Here is a 19,848-nt window from a genome sequence, read left to right as displayed (position 1 = left end):
GGAAAAAAGCTGTTCAGTTGGCCAAAAATATTCAATGTCATTATTTTAAAAAATAAATATGCCCTAAAATTCTGTGAAATCTTATAAAAAGAGCTGAAGAGCTCTTGAATTAGAAAGAAAAGATCTGAGCTTGTATTGGTAAGTTCTTGGTTCTAACTTCTTGCTGATATTGTATTCTGAAGAGTATAAGAACATACTTTCCAGAATATTTGATATAACACTACAGGTTTTCATAACACTACAGGTTTTCAGTTATTTTCAATAAACAGCTAACAGCCCTCTTTATTTTCTTTCTCTACAGGTATTCCCAGTATTTCCAGTATTGGTAGTAAGTAATTAAAACTGGATCCAGAATAGTTTTGTTTGGTTGTTGCACTTCTCAGTTCTGTTTTCCTATGATCCATTTCTGCCATAGAAAACGTTTCACTGAAATGTACTTTGCAGTGAAGAGGACTATTTTATTGACTTTCCTGTGCTACATTTCCATATTAAGTGATTAAACAGAAGATGTTATGCAGCTCATGACAGCACATCTGACTGCAGACATGGATATCCTGATCAGTTCTGATCAGCAAATGAAGGTCTTACAAATTAGAGAATCAGGGTGACATTAAGCTGAAAAATATTTGCCAAGTATGTTTTTCAAAACCCCGAATGTTGTTAGTTACTGAGAAGTGCAGTACCATTATGTGCTTATATTCAAATAAGTAAACAAGAACAGAAAACATATCAATTTTTATATATATATCAATTTTTATATTTATATATATATATATATATATATATATATGATCTATTGAATATTATGATGCCATTGGAATCTTTTCAGTGGGCCTCAGAATTGGGTTTTATGGAGCAGAAAAACAGAACTATATTCTTTTTTTAAAAGAATTGGTTATTTTAGAACCCCCGACAAAACATTAAATAAAACTCAAACTGTCATTTTATGAACTTGGGTATTATTTTTAAAAAGAACAATATAGGAAGTAGGAAGAAAAATAATAGCATGGTCTTTGAGTCAAAACACCCTACAGCTGAGAAATGCGCAGTCCTGGAATGACAGCTGATTAGAAACAATGCACAGAAGTAGAAAATGTAGCATGCTGTTTTTGGGTGAGAGAATGTTCCCCATGGTCTCTGCTTTACTGACTTTAACTGCAGGTTCAGTGGTACATAGCACTATCACAGTTTAAACAGTGGTGAAAGATTTGCAACACCTGATATCCAGCTGAAAAGCAGTACTTTTGACAATTTGAATAAAACAACTGTCTTGCTTCTTATAAATGCATGGTCAGGTCTTTCAATTTATAAATCAGCTCAGTTTACTTAAGCTCATGAATAGACTTAGGCACTGATTTGTTAAGCTCTAAACAGCATCAAAACTAGCCTCTTTGTAAATGAGAATAGCATTTCATGTCCATTTAGTTACCAGCTTAATGCTATAGCGTGTGTTTTGCAGCCTTAAAAGCAAAACAACATCAGTGATAACAACTTGCAAATGAAAGCCTTCAGTTTTAATAGTCTAATTTTTCTGCTTTAGTATCTCCCTGGACATTTGCCTAACTGCAAATGCACAGTGATATGCTACTTTCTAAACCTTGACAATTGCATTTACACATATACTTTATACTCAAAAAAGAATATTAAATGAAAGCCAGTAAAGAGCGACTATTGAAACTATTGTTCTCTGAAATGCTACTATTATAACTAAGAAATGGATAAATGGGAAAATAGCTCTTTGGAGTTTGTTTGTGCTATGGTTTGTCAGTACTCTATTGCATGGACTATACAATTGTAATTTTCACTTTACACTCCATAAAACCCTCGCCACATTAACCATCTCTGAGCATCAGCAGATGTTGGCCTTTGAATACTTAATAGGGAAACTCAAATACTTTCAATCAATGGTGACCTGAAAGGATGCATTGTTGACCTCTTTGAATGTTTGTAAATTTCTACACTGAAGTGATTGATATCATTCCCCCATTAACAATTGACAAAAGTCTGTTTAGCATCCCTTGGAAAATCCAATAACTTTTGCAAGTCTATGCATTGTCTGGTACAAACTCCTTTGGGGCAGGGTTAAAAAATATCCCAGTCCTTGAGGAAAGAACAGAGTATGAATACTGACTTGTGAATACAAGCAAGAGATAATGACTATGCTGCTTGCCCCTTCCCCCACCCTCTTTTTTTTTTTTTTTTTTAAGTAGCTGGGGGAAAAAGTTGCAGTTCACTGGCACAATTTTCTAAAGTTTTTTTGTATACAATAGAAATAGCAGAATTGTCTTTACACAATAGAGTTCTATTGACTCCTCTTGGTCATATTCTATTGTAACTATATTTTAGCAGAATTATAATCAATATATAAAAGCAAATGATGAATTAGTTGCGGCTGCTTTAATGGATTCTGCATGATTTCTTCTTTTGTCTCTGCTAATACAGTGTTTGTGTTCATATCAGTAGAGTTCTTACCCCATCTGGGGACAAGAAATTATTCTGAGGTGCTGCAATTTTTTGCCTGCTAGAGAACACTGAGCTGGAGGCATGGTCTTTTGTATGCTTCAAGCTTTTCTCAGTTTAGTATGAAAAAAATGAACACTAAACTGCCAGCATACAAAGAAGATGCTATTGCAACAGGTGTCCATGTAACACCCAGAAGACTCTTACGATCAAAGCATGCCCAAAGAAAAATAATATATACATACATTTACGTGTTTACATATATGTATAATTCTTTATTCTTTTTGATCTCAAAGGATCTTTTATTAAAGCAGCACATCATTAAAGTTCAAACACAAAGAAAGAATGGTCATTAAGTAAACATCCTTTCTGATCATCTACCAAAAAAAATAAAATAAATTAAACTAGAGCTTTCCCATTAAGGTCATTTGTACCTGCTGTTGTCTGTCAATTAAATGATAGGTTCTTTGATCATTTCCAGCCTACTTGATTCCAGTGCTGCTGTTTTCAGCATTTTTCAGACATGTCTGGAAAAATACTGGGGAAATTGCTAGCAATTAATGAGTCCCAAAACAATTTTGATATTATGTAGATTTTATAATTAGTTATGCTTTCAACTTGTATGTTGATATTGTATAAAATACATTACTTTATAGTAATTGTGCTGGTGTTTTAGGTGAATAAATCAGGATGTACATTACTGTGACCAGGTATCAAAAGTTATTAGTGTTTTCTTGTATACTTTATTAAAAAAATAATCTTCTAACCTATATCTTCTGATTTATTCCTGTAAAGCACAATTTCACTGATTGTGCTAAACAGTTTGTTATAAAGGGTATAATTAGATATGAGATAGTATTGATGTGAGGTGCAAATAGCTTTGTGTGGGTGATTATCACCTCTGACAGCCTGTTGGTGGGAGATGAGTCAGAGTTTAGAGAGAGACCCATATATTGAGGTGCAAGATGCTATTGAGATAATCAGATGGTATTTGTGTTTTACTTTGAACTTACTTATTTTGTGTCAGTTTCAAACAAACAGAAGTCTCTCTTAGAATAATAAATAATGCAAACACAGAAGTAAAAAAAATACTATTGTTGCACTGCCATACTATTAATATGTAGGTCTCAACTTCAAAAGATTCAGTAGGTGTTTTTCAGTGTTGCTAGTAGTGTCAGGCTGAGCAGTTTTTTAGTTGTCTCATAAGCTCCTTAGAGAAGTTTGAACACGATGAATCTGTTTCCCATGGTCTTTTCTCAAAAAACTCAAATTTCTATTTTCCTGTTATTTACACCTCTGCACATTACAGGTCTGAGCCTGCAGCAACGAAGTTACTGCATGTTTTGTCCTTAACTGTAGCCACTGCAAAAGCGAGCTGTCTATACTGCCAAATTCTCACAATGACTGGACACAAGCAAATACCCACTTACCTCAACAGGATATATAGTTTCATTCCCAAGTTCAGAATTTGGCCTTTGTTTATTAATCTCTCTCTAAAGTGATTTAAGTTAACCTATTACTGTATAAAAAAAAACTTTCCTAGGAACATAAAATATCCTTCCAATTAGTGTCTGAGATGATTTCGCTCCTTGAAAACTGTTAATATCATCTTGAGCCTGTATAGATGTTGTTTTCAGCAACATACACAGGTTCAGGTTTGGTGTGATGCAAACCTGAATCATGATTAGAATACCAGGTTTAATTATTTTCTCAGCAAAAGTGATTATTAATTACCTGTAATATCAAGATAAACAGTATTTGTCCACCACCACACTTTGTTTTAGTATTTTTTTAAATCTGAAAATAAATGTATTTGGACTTTCCCTTTACCTAATCAAGTTTTCTATTTATTCATATAAATAGAAATACATATATATATTAAATTATGTTTTCTATAATATATTCAATATATTTATATTTGATATAATATTATGTATTAAAACATATAATAAAATCACTGTGCTAGGAAAACATTCTGATAAATTATGCAGAATATTACAGTAACCTGAACTCCTAATCTGGAAGAAAATGTAATATCCCATGTAACAAGTTTTTATACCATTTCATCACAAATGTACTTCAACTAGAATTTTACATTTTTTACAACCTTCAGCACTTCCTGAAATGAATGAGTTGTGAGACTGAGCTAGCCTTTTAGTTCTGAAGGTGAAGATGTCTGGTTAGTGTGACACATTTACCTTCTACCAGCATTGCAGAAGGTAAAATTAATTACCAGAATTAATCTTTTCATAAGATCCACCAATTTTAACAAATATGAAAAGTTATTTCCCCCAGTTAGTTAAATGCAGCCAGTGGCATTTTAATATTGTTCCTTATCTACTGTTTTGATGAACAGTCTTCATCACCAGCTACTTTTGAAACTACCTTGTCAGTAAGATTCCTTTGGCAGCACTTTTTACCTGACTACAGCATAAGAGGGAATTGCGTTCTTGATTTTGTTTTAATTGCTAATGAGACATAAGATATCAAATGATAGGACACTGGAGAAAGTATGAGAAAGTCAGCAAACATTTAAGCTATGTCATAGTAGCTATTCAGTGCTGCTTGTCCTGGCAATTTCAACTACAGTTCCTCAGAAAATTTATACCTTTGGGCCCAGAGCCCCAAATATGTTAAGTACTTTTGAAGATCTGGATCAACATGGCTAAAAGAGAATGAAATGTATTCTACACCCCTCTAACACTATATTCCTGCCATTTTTATTCCCCTTCTCCTTGTATCTTTAGTGGATCCCATGGAGTATAGGAGAGGTTGTAGCTTGATGCCCAGAAGCTTGTCCAATGGCTCTCCCTACCTTAGAGTTGGTCCAGTAAAAACTATCACAAAAAAATCCTTTCCTACATTTCCTGGACCATCACAGCTACAACAATCAAGCCAACTTACTGACTTTTGAGTAAAATCCCTAGTGCACAGTGAGATCCTTATGTTTCTGCATCAAGTAAACAGCACAATCTGAAGCCCCTGACACACATGACATTTAAGATGTGGTTAACTGGTTAATCTCATCTAAATAGTCACCTGGCCACAAGTTCTTCATGTGAGTAAAGACATGATAAAACCAGAAATAAGCAGCAAAGTTATAATGCAAATATGTGTTATAACTTGGTCACTGGTTCCTATCTTGCCTTTAATTGAATGTGTGGCCCGTGCTTCCAGCCTCCAGAGGATACTCCCATGTGCTCCTGAAGCTGGAGGCACTGGTCACCTGATATGGGCTCCCACGTGAGGGAGTAGAATGAGCTCCCGTAGCTGGGGGCCTGGATCAGCTGACAGAGATCCCAGCTTCAGGGGCACAGCGACCCTCTGATGGGACGCCCAGTTGTAGGGGTAACCATGCACCCCTCAGCTGGAACCCCATCAGTGATCAGAGCTCCCAGCCATGGGGTGCACCATGTAATCCCCAGGCCCATCAGCTAGTCAGGTGTCTCAGGGGCACATCAGTGATCGGAGCTCCCGACCATGTAGGCATACCATGGGCTCCCGCAGCTGGGAACTCCATTAGCTGGTTGGAGCTTTCAGCTGATAGGTCTTCCAGCCCTGGGAGCAAAGGTTGCTGATACTTCCAAGCACATGTAAAAGTGCCTTTGATACTAAATCAGTTTTAACAGCTCTTTAATGGAATAGTAAGAAAATATGAAAACAGAATATTTCCCTTCTCCACTGGGAAGTTCTTTCCCTAAAAAAAGTATTTGACTACTCTGTACTCATATAATTACTCACTAGTGGAGATAGTAAATAGGTCATCATGTTTCTTTAGTTTAAAGGACCTTCCAGTCTGCTTGTTAAAAACAGTGGTTTTTTAAGACAACCCCACAGGTAGATCACTGGGTTCTTTTTAAGATACTGATAAAAAAAGATGTCTGGCTTGTTCCGTCTTGTTGTATGAGAATAAACGGCTAAAAAAATCACTAATCCCAATCAAATTTCCACCAACAGTTGCAAAAACTGTTATAACTGGCAGGCAAAATAAAAAACATCTTAACTCTACCTTTATGCCAAAGTCCCATACTTTTTACAAAGGAACAGGTATGAAAATTTTACTTTAACTAAAAAAAGAAGTTCAGCTAGTCATGGCAAACATTTTTTTAAATAGTAATTTTTATATTGATATTTTCTTAAATATCAATTTTTAGACTATATTAAACAAAATGGGATATTTGGTCTCATTTTATGGAAATTCCTGCCTTTTTTTTACTAGACTCTATTGTGCTATTAATTAACCTGTAATACAATCAAAATCATCCCAAAAGTAAGCTTGTATGTAGTAATCATATCATAGCTTAACAAGATAAATATAATGAAAAAGAAATATTGTACTTTTAATAGTATGCTCCCAGGGAGTGGTGAGGAAATATCACCTGATCAAATTATGCTCATTCATCGTAGCAATTCTTATGCAAATATTGCACTGACTTCAATAGGAATGACATAACTTTATTCTTTTTAATTACATCAGCAGCAAGGAACCCCAGCCTTGATCAAGATCTAGTTATTCTAGACACACATGAAGAGATAGTCCATGTACTGTATATTCTTGCAGTCTAAATCAGTAATTCTCAACCAAAGTGTTGTGGCACCCTGGGGTGCTATGAGATCCTTTTAAGGGTGCTATACAATATTAGCACTATTTGTTAGGTGTGCAAACACCTACTACACATGACTCACAAGACAAACCCAGAGATTTAAAATAGGCATACATAGTGTCAAAAACATTCTGACCTGTTGTGCTCTGTCTGAGTTCTTTATAATAAAATAATTGTTCTGGATACACTCTGGTATTTTCTGAGGTGTGCCTTGACCCTAAAAAGGTTGAGAACCACTGGCCAAAATAGAAAACAACAGGAGCAAGCCTTAGAGTGCCTGTAGACATGCAGGGGAGGTGCTCCAACATGCTGTAATTACAGTGCATCAGGGCAGACTCAGTTGAGTCTGCTGAAGTGTGCTAATTAATGTGACTCCAGCAGCCTCCGCACCTCATGTATCAGCATCCCTGTACTTCAAAATAACGGTGGAGGCACTTTAAGTAAAGCTTGTTTGATGCGCTTTAGTTCAAGTGCCCCTACAGCCATTTTGAAGCACAGGGATGGTGATACACGAGATGCTGCTCTTGGAACTGCTCTAATTAAAGCGCCCTCCACCCCTGGAGCATATGTAAAAATGCTCAGATATTTACTACCATTTGGAAGGAAATCAGGGGTGTCAAACATGAAGCCTATGGGCCATATTCAGCCCATGAAGCCATATCATTTGCCCCCCAGTATCACCTGTGCTTTTCAGACTAACCCACAGGCAGCATGCAGAGCATGCCAGATGGCCCCATGAACTACATGGGATGCCCATTCCAACTCACATCCCAGAGCTACAGAGCAGCCACCATGAACAGGATAGAAAAAGAGCAGACACCTGACTCTCCGGGACTGTACTGCACATGGCAGCCAGTCTTGGGCTCCTGGGACATGCTGCACAGTCCTGTGACAGTACAGCTCTGGGGCTGTGCTACACAGCTGCATGGTGGTAGCAGTTCTAAGGCTGTGCTGCTCTGCCTGGTGGCAGCAGCAACTCCAGCTCCTGAGTCGTGCAGAACAGCCCTTTATCAGCTCTGGCTTCAAAGCTGTATCAATAGCCCCACAGCGGCAGCAGCTCCAGGACTGTGCTGCATAGCCTTGGAGTGGCTGGAATAGAACTGTGCAGCTTGCAGTACCCACCCCAGGGCTGGAATGCAAGACCAGTCTGTGAGTCTCATTTGGCTCGGGACCAGCCCTGTGCAACTTATCCAGCTGCGGGGCCAGTGGAGTTTGACACCGTTTTAAATGAAACTTCCAGTTTACTTTAATCTCTTCAATACCTCATATGTTTTTATTTAAAATAATATAAGAGCTGTTTGAAAGTTTAAGACCTACATGTGATGCATGGTTAGGACTCACAAACTAAGGCATATAACCTACTAGTGGGCCCAGATTCTGATTTCCAAAAGCCATGTGATACATATTTCAACCTTTTTTTTTTTTTAACAAAGAGGCCAATGAAGTGGTTATACACTTGTTAAGCACCATGCAGTAGTTTTTCCTTGCTACCTGAGCAAGGAATGCTTTGTCTATATGTAATTGGATGTGGTACGATATTAACCAGGAGTATAGAAATCATGTTATTTTCAAAATACACTTAAGATATATTGTCTGCTAAACTACCTGTATCACACTTCTCTATCTTTAAAGGTGCCTTTAGTACTGAACTTTTAAAATGTGGCAAAATGTACATTTGAGACTTCAATTCCAGAATAGTAGTAACCATCATCCATAATAATTACTCCAGCATTTATTAGTATCTGTGAAATGGATTGTTACATACAAAAGCTTATGCCCCTCCAAAACAGTTAGTCTCTAAAGTGCTGGCCTACCCTGCCTTTTACCATGGCATAATTATTCTGAAGAATTCTGAAATAAAGTGCCTTTTTTTCTAGAATGCAACATCCACATAAGTTACTGCTCTGGAATAGCTTACTCTGCAATAATTATTCTAGTCTGTTTCCTCCTGTAGATAAGGTCTTACAGGCATCAGCTCAAGAAGAGAGATTTTTTTGCAAATTACTGCCAACAAATGACTATTAAATGCCTCTCCTGTATAAAGAATTTGACTGGTGTGTCTACAAAGGATGACTTATCTGCTCCAATAGCTAGATTTCAGGATTATTCTCCAAAAGGGCCCTTTGATGACTCAGAAGCTTTTAGACCATTCAGGTAAGAGATAACTTAATTACACAGGAAATGCACAATTACAGGATGGTAGCCGTAGTGTATACTGACAAAAGATAGAATAAAATACATAACAAAATAATCTTGCAGGATTAAAAGCTTAAATTGTAGAATTTATTTCCATATATTTAAATATACACAAGATAGGACAACTTAGTTCAGTGGTCTAACTACCAGAGGCTGGGCCCTGGATGGCAGTGGTAGCAGCTGGTCCAGCAGCAACAGCTGCTGCCGTTTGGATGCCCCCTCTTAAGTGGCCATTTGGGGCACACGTATGTCTTTGGCAGCAGCAACAGCTGCAGTTTGTGCACTGTCTCCAAGTGGGCATCTGGGGCTGGGCTGCAGATGCCTACCCCTCATTACAGTACTGACTTCTATAATCACATACTATTGTCCAATGAATACCAAAACCAGTACAACTAAACTTTTTTTTATGCTAATGTTAGAATTCTCAAGAGTGTGGATATTCTATTCCAGAATAAAGCACACTTTATTTCATAATAATTATACCAGATGATAGGGGTGAGAGTCTATAGTCTTTTGAGGTGTGAGTCTTACAAAGAACAATGAAAATTATATCCAAAAAAATGGAAAAATTTTGCCTTGAGAACAATAAGTTTCACTTCTGATGAAACTGAAAATCTTAGGGGCTGTCTGTTCCTTAAATAAATTGAAATGTAAAAAATAAAACCTCTCTTCACTGTGCAGTGAACAAATGAGATTATCTTAAAAGTGAAAGAAAGATTAAAAAAACTGAATTTGTTGGTACATCAGTTACATGACCAAAAGAGCTCAGGCACAAAAGAGCTGCCCACTTTGGATATTTCCACTTAAAAGCTTGGTAGGCTCCAAGCACATTAACACTATTCAAAATTATTTCAACATTGTCAGAAAAGATGACAAAAGAAGCTTCAGTACAAATAAATATTCTTTTCTTTTGAGCAGACTCATCTCACTATAAATTAATTTGAAAGGTCAAGGGAGTTTTTACACTGATTCGCCTCCTATGTACTAGACGTAGTTTAAATAGGTTTTCTGAGGCAAGCTTTCATAAACTAAAAAAAACCTTGAATTCTAACATCCTGTACTTCTGTTAGCAAGATTTCTGAGAAAAATGTAAAAGACGTTGAGCTCTTGTCGTGTGATCAGTAATTTCAAAGTAAGAATTTCTCTGATTATTGGGATAGGTCCTAGAATTTATTCACTGGTAGATATTCGGTAGGGTTAGTCTTAAATGCTTTACATAGTTTTGCTGGAATATGCTGCTTTAGTGCTGGTAACAGGTCATTTCAGTTCATGGCTACCTATGATACCATTTCCTATATGGAATGTAAGTTAGTCATTATAAATAGATAAGAGAGTAAAAGGGTTGAGCAGTATCCAGACAGTGAGCAAGACAGGGAATGCTTCTCCTCTTTGCTCAGAGTTCATGATTTTAACATACAGAGTATGCCTATTTCACAGTCCCTTAAGATCTTTAGATTAATTAGAAATGATTCAAAAAAAGCCTGGCTGGAAATAGACATTGTATTTGACATGGTCCTGATTGTCATGCAGTTTGACTTGAATCAAAATAGGAGAAACAGTCATTTACACACATCATCCTTCCAAGTTGCATTGCTGCTCCTCCATCAGTAGTTGCTGGGAAGAGCACACGTCTTGACCAGTTTGTCCTGGGAATGACCCAAGATCACCTTACAGATGCATACCACAATACTCCAGGACAAAGTTATTTTATCCTGCATGCTTTAGCAGGACTTGAAGCAGGATGATGGATTGTACATCTGTAAGGTCATAGGACAAAACACTTTCTCCCAGGACAAGTGCAACATGTACTTACAGCCAAAGTTTTGGTGAAAAGTATAAGGAAATCATTTATTCTTTTGGATTTGAAGGACCTTTACCAAAGACAGATCAGTCAGTATTTTAGAAAAAGAAAATCTGGTCTCGGAGGTGCATGGAATTTTATTCCATCTTTTATCATGTCCTGTGGTGATCACTCTGCCTCAGGTCTTAGTTACCCTTTATCTTACCCATTCACTCTTGCATCCTCCTTTGTCTATTGGCTACATACAGGAACTTCATATATGAAAGAATTGGTGAATCTGGTCAAGAGCATATACTCATTCCACAACTTGTTCAGAAATCTTTTCCATTGTTCTGGCCATCCAGGAAGCAAAACAAGATGCAGTAGACATGGTTTAATTAGCCACAACATTGTCTACTCAGTCAGAAAAATGCCAAACAATAAATCATGTAGTGCAAGTAATCATTCTTTCCTTAATAATTTTGGCATATATGAGATGAATGAGCCTTCCAGCCAGGCTCAGACCCTTGCTGTGATTCCACCACTCTCTTCTGATAGGGCTATAGGGGTGCTAATTGTACACACATAAGGGCTAGGAGGATACAGGTGAAAATAGAGGTCATGTTCATTCTGCAGCATATGACAGAAGCTCCAGCCTCCCTTTTCTCAGCTTCCTTGAGAGCCTTTTCTTAAGACAATTTCCAGCTTCAGTTTATTATGGAACTAGGCTCCAATGAAAAATTTTATTATGGCCCCTTCACACCTTCTAAATTTAACCTAACCTTACCCACCCAGCTGAATCTCCAAGAAGGCAGCAAAGAAACTAAACTTGCCTCTGCCAGTCTGGGAGTGAGGGAAATATTCCTTCTCAGCGCCAAATAAAAGGCAGCAACATGTGCAGCATCCCTAGCATATCATAAACCCAACTATGCTTTAGACAACATGCCTGAGAGTACGTGAGCTGCTGAATAGCAGAGAGAGAGGTTATGACTTAAAAGAGCAGAGTTTAAATTCTGTCTCCCAAACCAGAGCCCAAATATGACCTGCCTCTGCACCTCCTAATAATTAGATATCCCTTAGCCCCTACATAGCCAGAAGCAAGGGGGCAGTAAGATTCCATAACTCGTTTTCTACTTGCTGGATAGACAAAACCTCTTCACGTATAGAGCAGAGGGAGCACATTATCCCATAACTTTAAGAAAAAATGTATTCTGTTTATTTATAAATAAATCACGCTGTACAATACACTGAGAGGCAATGGGAAATAGATACAATATACAAAGATGCAAGATAAAAGGAAACACACTCCGCTAGTAAATATAACTTGCTCATAGCAGAAAATTAACTCAGTCTCAATGCTTGTCATTCTAACATCTCCAAAATTCATGTTCCGGTGAGAAATTTGCATTTGTCTGATATTGTCATCTTACTTCTCAAAGTTATGTTTAATATAAAAATATGAACAATAAGGGGATATGCTTGTTAGAACTTCTCACATCTAACATTTATAGCCTTGCATTTATTTATATAAATATATACATTTATTTATATAAGCACACATCTTTATACCCTTAATATTTAAAATGATGAAATACAGATTGCTGCACGCACACGCAGTAGTTAATGTCCATTCAGTGTTTTGGGAATCATCAATTGCTTGTTCTTGTTCAGTGTGGGAGTCATGTACTGTTCAAGTGCATCAAAGATGAGTCCAGTAGCAGCTGTTTGTGGTTTATGTCTTTGTCCATACACTTGTCTGTTTAGAACAGTATCACAGATGAAAATAACAAATCCTAATTTTTCCTGATGCATGCAGATCCTCCAAAGTTTGATAGGATATGGCCGAATATTTCTTCCCTTGAGGTTTCTAAACCAAATCAAGGTAGGATTCTGTAAAATTCCTACTGATCTAAAATGACTTAAATTGCTTTCATAAAACCCCACTTGTGGATGACAATAACAATGCTAATTCATCTAGTTTTTCTCTTGGTACTAAGAGATGTTACTCTGTCAGAAACAATTTGTGGAGAGTTATCATAAAACAAATCCTTTCATGGAAAGGGTTTTTTTGTGCACTGGAAACCCTGTGGCAAAAAAAAATGGAAAAGCAAGCACCAAAGTTGTAAGCACTCTTCTAGATTAAATTGAATGCAGCTTCCCAGAGAAACCCAAAATTGTACAGACATCACAGTTTGCATGATGAGTAAGTGTCAAGATCTTGGAGTGCCAGAGATTTCCATTGTCTACATCAAATCCATTTCTTCATGTGTCTCTTCCACTTTGTTTTCTTAAGTGAAATGAATGTTATTTTTGCTTGTATTCAGAACTCAGCTGAATAGAGCAAAACAGTTCTGTGGGGTTTGCAGAAGCATAGTTTCCTGGAATTCCTTTTAACAATTGCATATACTGTATTTTTCAGAATCTGTTTTTCTCCATTTTTAGCATGTCAGGTCACAGAAGAGCTGTTTCTAGTAGTATTCTTTGTGCTTTATAAGTTACATTTCCTCTAGTAGTCACAGCAATCTCTCTGGAATCTCTAGTGCAATTTTTCTACATCTAAATTCCAGGGGCACAAAAAATGATTATTGACAGACAGTGGCATGATGATTACTGCAGAAAGGGATAGAGAGATTTTCCAGGATGCATAATAAAATATAAATTAAAATGCAGTGTAATTTGTGTTCATACTAGTTTCTATTCTACAAATAGCAATGAATCGGATATAAAACCCTTCATTATTTAACATGAAATTTCCTTGACTTGCACCCTTTCCCTGTCATCCCATCCCTCCTCCTCACTCCCCCCCCAAAAAAAATATTGCAAAACTTTGGCCTAAATCTTGCTATGTTTTTATACACAAGATGTTCTTTTTCAATTCTAATGAATACAGATGGAGGAGGAAATGAGCAAAAAGGGGGATCCAGGAAATACCTGCTAAGCTAAATAAATGTATTAGCAATTTTTTCTGAAGTTAGATTGGAAGGACTACAGTATTACTCTGGAATCATACTGATGAAATTGAGACTATTCCAGATGTTTATGTTACTAACAGAATCATCATAATCAATTATGTCATGTTATATTTCCTAGGCATCTCCATCTGCTCCTTGTGACCTGCTTTCTATAAGGGTTAACAGTATATTTTAGTTTACATTAATTACATACTTTATAAATTGAACATTTTCAATGGATTTCATACTTTGACAAATTATGCTAAAAGGGATCTAAAACTTAACATCACTTCGCAGTGCAAGATTGTGAAGATTGTAAGATCATGCGTTGTTCCATCCAAAAACACATAATTAATGTAGCTTTTACCTTTTATGAGAGAACATGAAGCACACAATACTTCAAAGATTTTGTGTTTGAGATAACATATTTGCAGCATATTGTAATGGAATTTAATATTTATCAGAACTAAAATACTGGAGTCATGTATTTGAAGTATAGCATTATAAGACCCTTATTACAGCACTAAGCCTTTTTTAATATTATTTTATCAGTGTACTTTTCTTTTTGGCAAAGTTAGGACAGAACACATGAACATACATTTGATAAGGCCACCATTGCTCTTTCTATATAGTGAGCAATCATGGGTTTAGGAGGTAACATCTAACGCAGAGCCAATTAAGAACAAAGAAGAGAGTTATAAGACACTTTTCTCCATTCTGTCTTAAGACATTTCACATTATCATCTTTGATATCTAAACCATTGACGGTGTTTCACCCATTTTCATCTCAGTACCAACTTTTACTTTCAGAATAAGTCTTTTAAGCTAATTAAAATTTAGTGATTTGTGTTTCCTTTTTAAGCTTTTGATTTGTTCTTGTATGATACCTTTCTAATTTACTGTTCATTTTTTTAAACCTATCCAGTTGCTCCCAAATTAGCTTTGTCAACTGTTTCTTCTGTTCAAGTTGCAAACCACAAGAGAGGTAGGAATTCTTGGATTCATACAGTGATCTCATAGTGTTATGTGTTGTGAAAACATTGCACTGTATGAATCTAGAATATCTGTGAAGTGTACCTATCAGCTTATTGCTGAGGCATGTTTGTTGACAAAAATAGAAGCTTTCAGTAGCACAAAGAACATAAAGCCATAGATAGCAAAGAGCAGAAAAAATATTCTTCCTATTCCGCTTATATATAACATAGTGAAGTATTGTTTTTAAGGAGTTAAATGTGACTACGTATATGCCAGCTCATGTTGTTGTTTAGAAAACTAGTATGTTTTATTTTTGTCACTAATTTACATAGACTATAAATGAGGATACATAAACCAACTAGTTGAGGGCAGGCAATATGTAAAGGTTCATTTGTCTGTATCCTAAGTCTTCTATCTGTTCCACTGTAAGTATGTCATACATCTTTATTTTGCTTTAATGCTGAATATATGTCATTTATAGGCATGCATTGTATTACACTTGACCTGATATTTCAATGTTTTTATAAAAAGAGTGGAATTATATTGGCATATTGAAAGGTTATCATTATTGCCTTAAATGACTTACCGACAAGCTTTGGCAGCTACATGTCATTCACAGTCTGATGTCTGTTAGAAAAAAAATTCCCATTTGTCTTTCCCTCATCTGTTTATCTCTATAGAGTATATATAAAAGATGTTTAGTTTTCCATGCTTCTTGTTGTCACTACCTCATTATTCATGAAATTGAAGTTGATAAGGTATAGGTTTATTAACAAAAAATTGAACTTAGTTTGACCTGTTCAATAAAACTGATGATAATGAGCCATATTGTTTGTTATGAAACAAGTTATTGCTAAGGTTACACTGAAAATCTAATTTGTTTGTCTTTCGCTTGTATAGGTGAGGACAAGGGAAGGAGATTAGTCAGGAAGTGAAAAAAAAAAAACAAGACTAATCATTTTAGGTCTCTCTTAAATCCTGTTCCTTGAAATAATTTTAGTTTTTAGTTAAAATCTGGAACCAAGAGGTGTCTCAAGCATCACCCAATGAATGTCTTTGTTTCAAATTTTTGGTTCTCTTTCATATACTTTTATAATTGTTTCATGTAACAGTTTCACTGGTCATGTATCAAAGTCTGAGCAGGACCTGTCATTTAAAAAATGTGAATGCACACAGGCATTTCCTCATAGTAAAGTGAAAGAAATATGAGAATAAAATGATCAGTGTTTGGCATTATTTTTGTCTCCTTTAAAATGCAATTATAACCTTGAGTTTTGCAATTTTGGATGGATTATCTCCATCAAATGGTTTCATTGGAAAACAAATCTAATGGTTCATAAAGCCTGACCCTCTGCATCTTGGCAAGGGATTTGACAATTCCTGAATCATTCAGAGAGATGGTTATCAAATCTAGCCTTGGGTATCTTTGCTGTCCTTTTCTCAACATTAAACATACCCAGCTATCTTAACCTTTCCTCTGAGCTTTAATTTTCCAAACCATTTACCATTTATTGTTACTCAGCTTTAATCTGTCTTCAATTTGTTCATGTCTTTTCTGATATGTGGTACTTAAACCTGAAAGCATTGTTTGCCAACCTTGTAAATTGTTGCCTTTTGTTGTTCTTCTTAGACTATTAGTACCCTAGCTTTTGCCACCTTTTTCCCTCTGTATCGGTGGTTGTAGGGCTTTGCCTTTGATGGAAAATTTGGTTTGACTGGCAGACAAACCTGTGTGTAGGAAGTTAAAATTGTGTTTCAGCCAATTTTGATAAGGAGGTCATTATGTCATCTTCTGGCCTTTCTGTGTGCTGGTTAGGGTAATTCACAAGTTCTTAGGCTGGGTAGGAGAGTAAACAGTTAACAGTGGTGTCATGTATTACCTTCCCAGGTGGCATGATATAGGATACAGTTCTGTATAATGTGCTATACTGATCTGTGGTAACAATTTCTATGAGCTGCAGGAGGCTCCTTTACACTGCCATTGCAAAAAGAGTGATATAAAATGGACTTTACAGGCCAAAGCAGCAACTTCATTATTTTAATTACCTTATTGACCAATAAAATAAAAACTGTTGTATGTCAACAATGTTTAGTCATTTTAACTTTCCACTACAGCTAATTCTTGATCAGTTAAACTGTTTCTGAGATTACCTGTTGTACTTCCATCTCATGTAACGCTTTACTAACGTAATGACCAATGTGCACAAATCTTCACCTAAATCTTAGCATAGCTGTCCTAACTTAACTGATATTTCTTATGCAGTAAAAAGTGATCTCACTAACAAAGTGGTGAAGTCCACATGAATGTGACCAAGTTCAAAAGATACGTGTGTTAGTTTTCTTTGTCATTAATGCAACAAATACAAATGTATAGTTGTCTACTACTATAACTAGCTTGTATATACATCTGTGTATGTGTCAGACTGAGTCTCTGATAACTACAGGAGGTGTTTCCTTCGCCCAAACTGTACCTTGGAGCAAGTTACTGTTACAAGAATGTAATCAGTTAATATCAGCTTTATTTATCCTGCTTTGAAAGGCTTTATCTTTCAGCTCTACCACGACATGTTGTAACTATAATTTTAACATTTTCTCAGTAATACTTTTGGAAGGTCATATCACAATCATTTTCTTGATTCCTCCCTGCTATCTTAGAAGTAATATCATCAGCTATATTATCACCTCCTTATGAAGAAAGCCCTTGTATTGATATCCTGATCATTTGATACGATGCAGCCACCATAGATGGCCAAAACTGTTGATTGGGAGTCCACTAAATTTGGTGCCTCATCTCAGAAACCAATTGGGCAGCTGTAGCAGACGGTACAGCCTCTGTCAGACCAGAGAGACAGAGGTACAAAGGCTCATGTAAAGACTCACTCTCACATGCAAATATGATGACTCATCCTCACATGTCTGGTCTGATTGGCTATTATATCCTTGCTTCTAATAGGTCCACACCACACAAAGTAGCTTAGCTATTTAAAGGTATTACAGAGGAGTGGCTGCACTATCTCCCTAGAATATGAGTACCTCCATTTGCCTCTGTCTCCAGCACTTCCTATTCTAGTTATCTATCCTTGTTGCTAGTTGCTCTGTTTCCTATCTCCTTTCTGCTCCTCACTCCCTGTCCTTCTGGCTCCATCTGCCCAGCTGATTGAACTACCTTTGCCCCTGATGAATCACCTCTGAACTTGGGTCTCTGATGCTAAAAAGTCATGAAAAAAGTCAAGGACAGGGTGATCAGACATCATAAACCTAGACAACATTCATCCTTGGGTTATGAAACCCCCCCCCCAACTTCTTGAGTTGACAATTTTCAGTATCCCCTTTGTTTGTCAGTCTTTCCATTGACTTGCTGATAATTTCCGCATTTAGGCCCAGGTACCCATATCTCACATGTGTTTCTAATTCTAATGATGGGAATTACCAATTTGGCAGTTTAGCATGCTGTTTGAACTCATTGACCAGATGAACCAGGATAAATATATGCATGATATTTTTAGCCATTTATTGGTATTGCAAGTATAGCATATACATGCTAAGATCTGCCAAGATATGGTTACTTCCTGAGGAGTCAACATCAATTAAAACTGAGTTAGTGACATCAATAAAAATAATGTACCTCTTGCAGACACATTCCAATTAGTTATTGCTCTTTTTACAGTTTGGCATTTTTCTATATAATTACAGAGTAGAACTGAGTTTTTTTAATTTAAAATTACAAGTAAGGTTCCACCACTGGGAACATTATTAATAGTAGTGCTTTGAGTCTACCACTATAACACCGTATTGTCATTGTGTTAAGCAGCATACACACATCAGCCTACATTCTTGCTGGAAGATACAAGCCTCTTTATTACCATGCTGAAATGAATTGGAAAAGATTGCTTCAGCTGTATATTTAGTTATAACACTATAGAGGACAGGCATGGGTATATGTAAATATTATTTAACATTTATTTTCTGCTATCAGCAAAAACCATATCTCACAGTTGAGACCTCTTTTTCACTTAAGCACTGTTTAACTAAATAAAAGATGGTCCCTGTGCCACAGAGCTTGCAGTCGAAATAGACACTACATATAGGCAAAATGTGTATGTTGAGTATTGCTACTCATATAATACAACAGGATACATATTCATAAGCTCTGACTCTGCAAATTGCTGTGTTCCCCTGAAGCCCTGTTATTTTTAGAGGAGATCCATGCAGTCTTAGCAGTATTCTGATTTCCTAGGATTTGCAGGATTGGGGCCTTTGTCTCTCTTTCTCTCCCTTTTCCTATAGTGTTTACATGGCCTTAGGTAATAATAGATTAATTTAAGAATGTAGGCTTGGGTCATGGAGTGCCCTGCAATTGCAGGCCCCATATCCTATAGTTCTAATTAGAACCATCATTCTAATTTCCAGCCTACATTTACCTATTTGTTCTTGTGCCATTATATTCTTTACCTTAAAAAGGCTTTTCCCTCACTTGTGTTTACTTCCTGATGTATTACTAGAAAACAACAGCGTATTACTTCCTTTCATGAACACAGATGACTGGAATTTTGTTCCAAGGGAGATATCCCCAAGAGTCTTGTACAATACCATGAACCTCCCTTACCTCCCTTATTCCTCATCTTTTTGTTCCCAAGCCATAACTTGGTTTCGTAAATAAAATATTTAAGTGATTGTTATATCTAATTTTTCCTCTAAAATCAGAATTGGTATAATACACAAAACTTTAGATGAATAAAGTAGAAAGCCTTCCTATTCTATACGAATATCAGAATTTACAGGATTGTTTCCTGGTCCTGAAAGCTTTGTCATTGGTATAAAGATGACATAAGTATGTCTTGAAATTATCATTTAAATGATGTTTAAATAGAGCTCATCCATG

At 36.3% G+C, this 19,848-nt stretch overlaps 1 protein-coding gene across 8 annotated transcripts in view; it reads left to right on the top strand.

Annotated features, from left to right (window-relative positions):
* NTNG1 (netrin G1) overlaps positions 1 to 19,848 on the top strand; it is a 304,356-nt gene that overhangs the window by 237,003 nt on the left and 47,505 nt on the right. For 2 of the 8 annotated variants that reach the window (XM_090048809.1, XM_090048805.1), the window contains exons 5-7: positions 302 to 328; positions 12,857 to 12,922; positions 14,917 to 14,976. In XM_090048809.1, coding sequence (XP_089904935.1) covers positions 302 to 328; positions 12,857 to 12,922; positions 14,917 to 14,976 — 153 coding nt within the window. The remainder of the gene's footprint in view (positions 1 to 301; positions 329 to 12,856; positions 12,923 to 14,916; positions 14,977 to 19,848) is intronic. The other 6 variants (XM_090048807.1, XM_090048812.1, XM_090048806.1 and 3 more) reach the window with 3 other exon arrangements.

The sequence above is a fragment of the Crocodylus siamensis genome, chromosome 5, assembly GCF_052110815.1.
Source record: "Crocodylus siamensis isolate JL-2025a chromosome 5, ASM5211081v1, whole genome shotgun sequence".
Classification (NCBI taxonomy): Eukaryota; Metazoa; Chordata; order Crocodylia; family Crocodylidae; genus Crocodylus; species Crocodylus siamensis.
The sequence above is the reverse complement of the archived record's forward strand: the minus strand, read 5'-3'. Positions and strand labels throughout refer to the sequence as shown.